The 10,315-nt window shown below is 49.7% G+C and overlaps 4 protein-coding genes across 15 annotated transcripts; 1 reads left to right on the top strand and 3 right to left on the bottom strand.

Annotated features, from left to right (window-relative positions):
* Positions 1 to 592: 592 nt before the first annotated feature.
* Positions 593 to 2,037, bottom strand: FOXG_00732 (uncharacterized protein). The gene is made up of 2 exons (XM_018377302.1): positions 968 to 2,037; positions 593 to 907 (listed from the first exon to the last, which is right to left on the bottom strand). The coding sequence occupies exons 1-2, from the start codon at positions 1,262 to 1,264 to the stop codon at positions 785 to 787; spliced, it is 420 nt and encodes a 139-aa protein (XP_018233002.1). The 5' UTR covers positions 1,265 to 2,037; the 3' UTR covers positions 593 to 784.
* A 318-nt stretch (positions 2,038 to 2,355) lies between these two features.
* FOXG_00731 (uncharacterized protein) lies at positions 2,356 to 5,880 on the bottom strand. 12 transcript variants are annotated; one of them, XM_018377291.1, is made up of 6 exons: positions 5,588 to 5,880; positions 5,452 to 5,468; positions 5,231 to 5,391; positions 3,858 to 5,081; positions 3,366 to 3,803; positions 2,356 to 3,310 (listed from the first exon to the last, which is right to left on the bottom strand). In XM_018377291.1, exons 1-6 carry the CDS (start codon positions 5,638 to 5,640, stop codon positions 3,284 to 3,286), a joined length of 1,920 nt encoding a protein of 639 aa, XP_018232991.1. In that variant the 5' UTR covers positions 5,641 to 5,880; the 3' UTR covers positions 2,356 to 3,283. The 12 variants fall into 12 exon arrangements, with proteins under 12 accessions (XP_018232991.1, XP_018233000.1, XP_018232997.1 ...); XM_018377292.1 differs by having other exon boundaries at positions 5,452 to 5,880; XM_018377299.1 differs by having other exon boundaries at positions 3,858 to 5,391.
* Positions 5,881 to 6,430: 550 nt separating this feature from the next.
* Positions 6,431 to 6,901, bottom strand: FOXG_00730 (uncharacterized protein; the record flags this gene model as incomplete). Its single annotated transcript, XM_018377289.1, has 1 exon — positions 6,431 to 6,901. The coding sequence occupies exon 1, from the start codon at positions 6,755 to 6,757 to the stop codon at positions 6,431 to 6,433; it is 327 nt and encodes a 108-aa protein (XP_018232989.1). The 5' UTR covers positions 6,758 to 6,901.
* A 178-nt stretch (positions 6,902 to 7,079) lies between these two features.
* Positions 7,080 to 9,845, top strand: FOXG_17938 (uncharacterized protein). The gene has a single exon (XM_018397958.1). The coding sequence runs from the start codon at positions 7,287 to 7,289 to the stop codon at positions 7,773 to 7,775; it is 489 nt and encodes a 162-aa protein (XP_018232988.1). The 5' UTR covers positions 7,080 to 7,286; the 3' UTR covers positions 7,776 to 9,845.
* The last annotated feature ends 470 nt before the right edge of the window (positions 9,846 to 10,315 follow it).

Here is a 10,315-nt window from a genome sequence, read left to right as displayed (position 1 = left end):
GCTCGTCGTTCAAGCACTATCTAAACAATACGTATAGCAACACGGAGGGCATACAAAAATACTCAAACACTAGTCGCGTTGCCCTGATATTCCTCGAGGGACTTTCTCCTAACTCCATACGGCCCCTATCAGTTCGCCTCTATTTTGATTACATCAATGGGCTGGCAGCAACAGAGGACGCGCAGTATGAGATATGCTTAGACTTTTTTTTCTTTCTTCTTTTTGATACAAAGGGGCGGATTTTACATGTCCCGATACAGCATTTGCCGGCGTTTTCTTTTCTGGGCACATTGGTTTGAACATTGTATCGCTTTCTTGTAGTCTTTTTTGTACGGAATGGATTTGGACTTCCGCACATGCATCTTGACATTGTTTTCAACTTGTTGATAAGCGAATCAGGACATACAAGACGGCGGACTTGGAGAAGTACTTATGGGACAGGTAGTTGGTGGACAAACGCATAAGGAACAGACACATTCACATACACAGCGGTACACGCATACACGTCGATGTTAGATGTTAGCAGCACAAGACTATAACGACAATTAGAAGAGGCAAAATGCCAGTATTTATTTGATTTCATCTACTTGCACCAGAGATTTGAACCAGATGGCGGTTACTAACAGTAAACATTTACTACAGCTGCATGGATAAGCAAATACAGGTTCATTCAATTCTATTACTTGAAAGTCGTGATTCATTATAAAAGGCTTGTGATGGTTTGCTAAAAGATCCCTATCTCACCAAGGGCCGCCTTCTCCCTTCCTATGACGAGAACTCTGTACTATCGAGAGATTTTATCACTAACTCGGCGACTCTGTTTACTCCTCGCCGTGCTGGTGTCGTCGTGCTTATCTTCGAAGCCACATAATTGGCGCATAAATCGAAGGCGTTGCCCAGCGATGCTCTGTACACGATGGTTTAGCACGACTAGTATTTTCAATATTAATATGGTGATGATACATACATCGCCGGTCGCTTGCGCATGTGCCATGAGAGCCGCATGGTTATCCAGAATATACATAGCCTCTCCTCTCCGTTCTCTCTCTACGTGTGTTTCAAAAACGGGACTGTAGGAATCAGCGTCGGCGCTGAAAGATCGTGAAGCCGAAGAACGATACCGCGGTCCAAGACGCCTTGGCTCGCCATCGCTCACGTCGCTTTCTTCGCTGTATGGGTTTTTCCCGCGGGCTTGCCTATCGCGCATTTCTTCCGTCCATCCTGACGAGCGATTTGGTTGATGGTGTTGTGTTGATGTAGACATTGTGTTATGGATGATTTTTGGTGGAGGTTGGTGGTAGTAGGAAGAGAGTTGATAAGAGTTTGTTGGCTTCTTTGAGAATAGTGCTCAAGATGTATGTTTGAGGTTTTTAAGATGAAGGTGGTTCAGAGACGATAAACAGCTTCTCGTTATAAATAATGAGACAAAGGCAGAAACAAAAAGTGATTGATGACTTCCCGAGTCATTCAGATTCATTCACATCCAATACAGCTCAACTAATAAACTCCCAGTGACAACAAGCGAGAGACAGGGCCTGACCTTGAAAAAAGGAACCAACCCCTCCATTGGAAGCGGGGCGCACGTCACTTACATAAACCTCGAAAGTAAAGAGAGAGAGAGAGAGAGAGAGAGGAGGAAACAAAAGAGAAATGCAAATACAGAGCTAATGCAGGGAACATACAAATGCACATGGCCTCGAAGGGAAATGGAAAATCGGGCGAACGAACCAAACTTTGTGGGGACGGAATATTTTGGGGGGCTAGACCATCCATCGACGATAGAAAGCACCAACTCACAGTGAGTGAGTGACTCGGTGATGCCGTGGTCTAAGATGAGGGAGACGCCATCTCACATGATAGAGAATCATTACGACATGTATACGCCTACTTGTTCTATAACCTTTCCATAACACTTCACAGTCCTGTCAAGATAACGCAACGATTGCCAAATACCAAAGTCAAACGCCTCAAAAAAACAACACACGCACACACACAATGACCTGTTCTCTCACATCCATGATAATGCATTATATACTTTTCCGATCTGCAGCTGAGGCTGAGACATGCAAGGCAAACAGTGCGTGGTGTCTCAGTCTGCAATGCAACCTCCAATCACGACCTTCTGTCACAAATGACTACGCCAGAAGAGACGGGGAGAGGGGGGCCATGAGATCCTCGGCTACCTGATATAGACGACTACAGGTGAGATTCCCTGTCGTGCTGAGCCTCAACAACTCTACAGCTGAGAATTCTACACTCTTCAGATCCGATTGGCTTTGATCAGGCAAGGTCTAGAAACCTGAATGTGTCCCGACGCTATGGCCCCTCGTATATATACCCTATCACTGTAAAGTCTCGAGTGCATCTCTTCCGTCCGTCTTTACACCATTTACTTTTCATCTCGGTATCGAGCCAACAAACTGCAAGTTATGTAGGTCACCTTGTTGACCCAATATGTTACTGCGCCTCTTCCCTCCCATTCGAGCCCCCTTTTCACTCTGTGTAGTTGGCGGCGATACGTCATAATGTTAGTTATTTTCTTTGAAACTATTGCTTTACTGACATCGTCGGTTTGGCTAGAACCAATCTCAACTCCTTATATGTAAAAACAAGCCTCTTGTGTTTTTCTGCGCCGTTTCATCACCCCAGATGGTATATAATCGTACAAATAACGCAGAAGCCCCCCCCCAAAAACAATAACACCGTGAAGACTGGGTATGAGGCTCCCCAAGAACCCAAATCTCAGATCAGACCGCATCCCCAGTACTTTGCTTGCCCTTCGTATGCCTTCACCTCCCGTGGTAAACCAGCCCGCCCTCAGAACCCCTGGATCCTAAAAAAGACAAAGAAAAGAAAACAAAGGTAATGCGATGAAAGCAATGTCGTTTGTACTCCTATAACCTCTATCCATGTTCCTTCATTCAACAAAGAGTTCGTGCTTAGAGAGGTGCCCAGATAGTGTTGTGTATGTGCCAATCAGAGAGTTCAGTTTTCACCCTCGTGGCCAGCCAGCCGTAGTTCGTCGTCGTGTTATACAAGAGAGAGCTTTCGCGAGTTCGCAGTTTCGTACAAATGGTTGCTTCAACCATGTCCAAGCGGGAATAGACATTAAGGGCTTCCAACCATGCCCATTTCGCATCACAGTCCATTCGACTGTCTTCCTAAGACGTGCCTGAACAAGCCGCCTTTTCTTGTAGCGAATTGGCATGAGGGCTTCCGTACTGCCTCCTCGCACATCTAGATCCTATTAATGTTGCAAACGTTATCCTTTTTGGTGTAGTCGTCATCTTCGGAAGTTGATGATGGCAAGCTTTTCAAGTGTTAGCAGAGTGCAACTGAACATATGGTACCATCCCCTGACTCACCCTGCTATTGGAGCCATAGGCCAATTTATGGCCATCAGCATCCCAGCACAAGCAGTGCTCATCTTCTTCGTCCGTCTCGGCACTGGCCTTGGGGCTGAGCCAGCCTGGATGCACCGGTCGACTCCAGCTTGCTCGCGGCACAGCGTAGCTTCCAACTTTCCAAATCAAGATCTGAGTTGATGTCGCGCCCGCGATAAATGCACCGTCTGGCGTGAAAGCGAGCCTCATAATTGGTGAATCCATGGTCAAGAAGCACTTGGGCTTGCTTTCGGGCATTCGAGCATTCCAGATAAGAATTGCACAGTCGTCTCCTCCAGTCGCAATTAAACGCTCGTCGTCAGGTCCAGATTGGTTTTCGGGCAGAGGCTGCCATTGCATCGCAGTAATGGTGCCTTGGTGCGCAGAGATGGACCTTCGCTGACCACTCTCATCCCACAGCTATACCACAGTTAGCATCTCTTTTCAATATGTTACTCTGGAGTAAATTCTTACGTCAAGTGTGCCCTTGTCGCTGGACGTAGCGGCCAGTCGCGAACGTCCGTCGAAAAGGACCTGGGAAAATAGATCGTCGTCCTTGGTCTCAAATTTTCTGGCCTGCACTATCGTTGTTTCTGTGCATTGCAGGCATAGCATTAGGTCGCCACCACATAGCAAGAATTCTGCTTCTCCAGTCCACGCTGCATCGAAAGGTGTAGCATCAATATTGTGGTCCGGGAGGACATATGACAGAGAGTTTCCAGCGGGCGGGTAGTGAACGGTAATAAGAGTACCACCCTTGTCCGGGGAAATGGCTAGTAGAGCTGTGTTGTTAGGGTTCCATAGCATCTTGATGATTGGAGGCTCTGATAATTCCATTGACTGCAAATGTGCGCCTTCAGCGGACCACACATTGATCGAGGCATGGTTCCTTGAGTCTGTGGCTACTGCAATTGCAGCGCCATCGCTGGTCCACGACATGGCCGTCGTTATGGTATCGCGGGGCACATCACGATCGATAAGGGAGTGACCTTGAAGTGACACGTGATCTTGGCCCGGCTCGATGGGGCCCGCGCGAGGGACTGTCCAAACACGGGCTAGCGCATCGGTGCCACCAGCTGCGAGGATGGACGGATCTCTTGGGTTCCACTCGCATCGCAAAAGGATGGGAGCATTGTCTTGCCCAGAGGGCGAGGAAGGTGATGGCGTAGCGCCTCGGTTTCCCTGAATTTGATTCTGGCCGTCATATACCAAACGGATAAAGGTCGTCTCGGGAGCCAGCTCCTCGACCTTGTCTACCTGGGTACCCTGTTCAGGGCCGTCAGTCCGCACCATTGGCTCTGGCGCTTGCTCACCCTCGAGAGGTGAAGGATATGCATGGTTATCAGGCTGGTTGTCAATTTCCATAGGTGTCGTTACTGGTGCCGGTGCTGCTGTGGTGGAATCCGTTCCTGTTCCTGTTGCTGTTGTTGCCGTTGGTGCTGATGCTGGCACCGTTACTGCAGCCGGTGCATCGGCGCCATTCTCCAACCCATTGCTTAACCGTTGTCGTTTTGCTGGCGACACATTCGATAATTGCTGAGGGGCACGTTTCCTCGTAACCTCCTCTTCGATAATTTCCTCTCCTTCCGCATCTTCCTCTTCGTCTGCCTCAATTCTTCCTTGTGGATGCGCGTCCAGAGGTCCAAAAATGCCCATCTGCAGCGAGTCGGCTGCTTCCGCTGCTGCATCCTGAGGCAGCTGCATATGGTGAATTTTGTCAGCCTCTGACCGTTTTGGAAATTTGGCCTTGTCATGAATACAGCCCACCTCGCCTTAATGGGTGGGGGAACAGGCGCAGCGCCGAAACTCTCGATAGATTGCAATGATTCCCCAAAAAGATTACTTACCAGTTTCCGTAAATGCTCACGCTCAAGCGCGTGGTAAACAAGGCCACGATTAATCACTGAAACCAATGCATGGCTCTTGACGTGGGGCGCAAAGGCGAATTCCCTGTGAGGTTGCTTGACGTGCCACTCCTTTTGAAATTTGGCAGCAGTCTCTCGATAATCTGTGGGCGAGTGTGGTTAGATTAGCTGTGGTGCCGTGAGCGCGCAGACATAATACATACTGCCTTCAAGAAGAAATCTGTAGGCGCGCAGAAATTCATGGTCAGCAAAAAGGTCCGGCGGTAGGGGAAAAAGGTGATGGCGAGAAGGCGACTAGGCGCGGTGATTGCGAGTCGAGGACGCGAAGTAGTGACGAACCTCCAAACAAGAAAGTTGACTCTATCCGAGTCGAGGAATTCCTTAACGACCATGGTCCCAGAGAGCGCCGCAAAAGGCGCAGAGTCGCTGACGGGTCGCAGTTGACGATGTGAGGCGTAATTCAAGACAGCAGTCAGCAGGGTCCCGGGAAGCCAACCTATTCTCGAAGGAGAGGCTGGATTATTCGATGTTGTTTATGGGGTTTGTCCGAGGAAAGGTAAGTGAAGATGCAAAAGAAAGATGAAATTCAAGGTTCCAGTCGGGGCGGTGATGAGTGGGTACGTACCTCCCTCCTCCACCTCTACCGCCCCTGTACTGTGCTGTACCTTAGGTCACTCCCGTCCCAGCCCAGCCCGAGATTCAATCAATGCTTCTGCTCTTGTGCAAGGTCCCTAACAGGCACAACCAAGCTAGCACAGGATCAGGTCGTTCTGCCTGTGGCTCTCTCCCCGTTTCTGCTAGCTCGAATTAGTTGGGGTGCTGCAAGGATTCATTGATGCATTGGATGGGCTGGAAGGATACGGATACCTTGTCGAGGTACCCTTAAAACGCCAAGGATAAAGCGACATTGCTCGCGCTGGAGCTACGGGGCCTTTACGGGGAGCTAGGCACGGGGCTGACTGGGGGGGAGTTTGCAGGTACAGAACCATCCAATCCATTCGTTCGATCCACGAATAGCCCCAAAGCTTCCAGTGATGTGATACAGACCAGGGAGGCTGATAAGCTGAGCAACGGTAAACAGCGTGATCGGACAAGACTGCTCGTGGCATCTGTTCTCGTCAAATAGCGGGACGACGACCAAAAAGCACAAAACGTCCAAGTGGTACACACTGAACTCACGTATTACCGAGATGCTTTTGGGTGCAAGGGAGCTAACCCACTGAACGGCGGGCTTGAAATGGGACAGGCGCTAGCGAACGCCAGGTCGAAGGATGGAAAAACAGACAGAACCGAACTCTCCAACAAGCCTTTCTCTTTTTTAGAGGAGAAAAACAGTGACACCCATGTCTGGTGCGCTGCTAAAAGTATCGGTACTTTGAAGATGGTGGAGTGGCAGCCAATCGATTCGCTGAGCAGGGGTCGTGGACCTGCGGATTGTGGACCTTGAATGCTCGGACAAGCAGGGGTTCGCTGTGAGCATTTGAAGGTCCTTGAACCCGTTTGGGCCATGGCGGATATTGATGGTGAAATGTAACCTCCAAGATGATTGATGACTGAAATAACAGCACGCACCCCCTGCCTCTAGCCATGACCGTGCCACATTGAAGACAACGGTAGATATCCCTGGCCTGCCCTGGCTTGGTCTGTTCAGTTGTTGGTCATTCCATCATCGTTAGGTTCGTCTTCAACAGAAGCGTCCGTCCACGAGAATGGCAAGGTTTCGAAGATCATGCCCTTGTTGGATGATGACACTCGAGAGTGACTGAGAACGAGGGGCAACCGACGGGTCATAGCCAGGAAAAGATTGCTTCGTCTCTTCCCCCTTCGTTCATTTGCTGCCTGCTCTGTCTCTATCAGCAGAAAACCAGCCAAGCAACTCTGTTATCGCTCGTCATCAATTAGATTACGCCCCTGCCGCCGCGAGTGTGATGGTGTTCCGTCAATGATTCCCCCCCAGTTTGTGCATGAGGCTTCTTGAATCCTTGCCCAATCATATGACGTCGGCTGCCTTAGTCACGGCTAGCCCGCGTTGAATGCCATGCCATGCTTCAGGGCTTGGGCTGATGCATTTCGCCTTTCCTCCCAAAAATCTGAGACGGACGGATGCAGATCGGCCACGACAGGGGTAGGGTCATGGAGGTTCAAGACCCAAGCTTCAAGACTCGACTTGATCAGTGTACCTCTACTTGAACATGTGTCAGGTTCTGTCCCCCGCCCATCCCTTTCACCCCTGCGGTACTCACTCCAATTCGAGGTCGCAATGTCACAATGGGCTAGAGAATCCGAGTCCAATTTGGCCTCATGGTCTCTGGACTCGCGATGTCACGATTCGGTAGAGGCAGCTCGTTGTTGCTACCCAGTCTTTTACCTGGGAAGAACGACGAAGCAATGGAGCAAAAGCCCCTCAACGATATCCGCCACCACCTCCACCACCTCAACTCAACTCAACTCAACCTTCCGTCGAACCAGTCTGGGGAGGCGAATGGATGGTTCAAGACAAGCTCACAATCAACTGGCCCCACCATAAACACCGGCTTGCCTTGCACGCCGCACGCCTGGCTCCCACAGCTCCGGACGGGCAGATGCCACCACGGACAAGCTGCAAGGATGCCACACCCAATGTCATCTAGTCCATTCTGAGCATCCATCCATCCAACTGTCTCTGCGTGACATGATATGCACAACTCGCTACGCTCACCGATAGCCGCCAGGCAGGCGGAGAGAAAGACAAACGCGCTCACTCGCAGACTCACTGATCAACTGTTGCGAGGACAAGCAGGGCTATAGGTTGCAGGGCATGTTCACGACTTGGCTTGGTTCCATTGCTTGCTTACCAGGTTGCCAGCGTCATCTCCAAACTGCGGTTCATAAGCTGTGCAACTGCTCAAAACCCTCGCAACATCTCGTGTAACAGAAACAAAGACTGTTGTCAGCGACTGCGCACAGAGAAACACAGTAACTAGAATGTTTGGCCCGTCCCGTCTATCGAAAAAAAAAAAAAAAAAAAAGGTGCTCTCGCTCACTCACAGCCCTGTCTGAACTCTCGTCATTACGTGGCAATACTCTAGCTCGTTCAAAGGGGCCGCCAAGCAGCCAGCCCACCATGCAACCGGGGCCAGCGGCTGCCCATGCCCGGGTTTTTGAACCACCAGCTTAGCAATCGTTTTTTAAAGGATCATGGTTTCAACTGTTTCGCGAAGGCGACGCGACTCGAACAACCTCATCATCGTCACCCCAGGACACGGAGCTGTGATCTCTTGGATGTACAGCATAACAGCCCCAACTCGCTGCCTCAAAAGCACCCACGAATGCACGCCTTGCTTCCACCCACACATGCACAGTAGCCCACAACAAACCTCCGAACTTGGCGGGTACCCGCACCTTTTGACTTCGACAGGGTCCCGTGCTTTTCCTTTCTCCCTCTTCTGTTTTTATCATGTCAATGCGCAGACTTGATGATGAGCTCCTCGCTCGTCCAGGACAAGAGCATCACCACCACCTGTATTCATGATGTCCTCCATCCTAGAAGGTCTCATTGAGTGTAAACACGCCATCGTTTCAATGGCTTCTCGTCACGTGACCCGTCCTGTTGCAAGCCTCCCGTGACATTCCCGAGGTTCTTGACCTTGTGCATCTCCCGTCGGTACTTGGACCCTCCACCAACGCAACATGGCCTGAGCCGTTGCTATATCACAAATCTCCGGTTTCGTATCGACCACGGAGCTCCCAATTTTGGACGTTGTCATTTTTGTTGGTATGTTGAAAATCGAGAATGACATCCGACTCGAATGCCCTCACCTTGGCAACGAAATAAGACCATGGCAAGATGAAAGATGTGGCTGTCTCTGCTTTGCCCTGCACGACATTCCAGAGTCGGGAGGCCCCACCGACTCCATTTGATGGATGTTCGAGAGGCACAGGGGAACAGCATCGACAATCTAAACGTTCTTGACCAATCAGATGTGAGTCAAGAATTAGTCGCGTTGAATGGCACCCGTCATCTTGTTCTTTGCCGAGGCCCCCGAATCTTGACCGAATTTAGTATCCCCATCTCCCGATTCAATACTGATGATACAGGACACGACATCAGTAATATTTGAGTTCGATGGCCATGCATCTAAACATTGGGAGGTATTCCCGGAGGCAAGGGTTATTGAGTTCAGCATGGCCTTGAATATGCAACGCTAACAGGTGAAACAAATGAAGTTTTCAGCAAAATCTCAATCTCAAACTCTAACCGTGGCTTTATCGCTAAAGGTGTGGGCACTAGCGGATCAAGGACGTCAATCCTAATGGTCTTCCTTGCTGACAAAAGTCTCAAATCAAAGTCCCTCCGCCAAATGTCTAGATATTTAGCTTGTCCTAACAGAGCGGGTTAATAACTTGCTGTGGAGGATGGAATTCGGTCTAGGGCTTGCATAAACCAGTGAACTTTGAAGTGATAGAACTGTTTCATATACAGTAGATTTGGAGCAGCAATGTCTTGAACGTAGCCGCATCACGAAAGTCTCCACTGCCAGATCTTGAAACCTTGAGGTTCGTGGTGAAGATCCCAAAGCGCGTCGAGTTCTATTGATTGAGTTTCTCTAAGAAAGTCATTATACATAGAGAAATTAATACTTGAACTGTTGGTCCTCAAAATAGTTCAAGTATCGCTTAGAACTCTCGGATCCTACGTAAATGAGGAGAAAGAGGCCTCATCAAAATTGACTGATCAGGCGCTCATATGCAGGGATTCAAATTGCATGGGCGGGATTGCAAGTTGTGGCTGCCTTAGGCCCCTGAATGAGCTGTGCGCCACAAGAGGCTGTGGTCCCCTAAAGTGGTGAGGCTGGCAACGGCAGGGATAAGTTTACAGAGGACAGTTCAATCTCGTGGCATCAAAGGGGAATCAAGAGAATAAAGACCTTGTAAAGGCCAGCGCCGACAACAAAAGTTCCCGATTACGACAATAGCTACAGCGCAAAAAGAATCACTACCAAGTATCGGATTGTTTGACGAATCACGAGTTAATATTGCCGATATATCGCGCCACGGCCAACATATCAACCTGTGATAGCCTCAACG

Source organism: Fusarium oxysporum, chromosome 1 (assembly GCF_000149955.1).
Source record: "Fusarium oxysporum f. sp. lycopersici 4287 chromosome 1, whole genome shotgun sequence".
Lineage (NCBI taxonomy): Eukaryota > Fungi > Ascomycota > Sordariomycetes > Hypocreales > Nectriaceae > Fusarium > Fusarium oxysporum.
The sequence above is the reverse complement of the archived record's forward strand: the minus strand, read 5'-3'. Positions and strand labels throughout refer to the sequence as shown.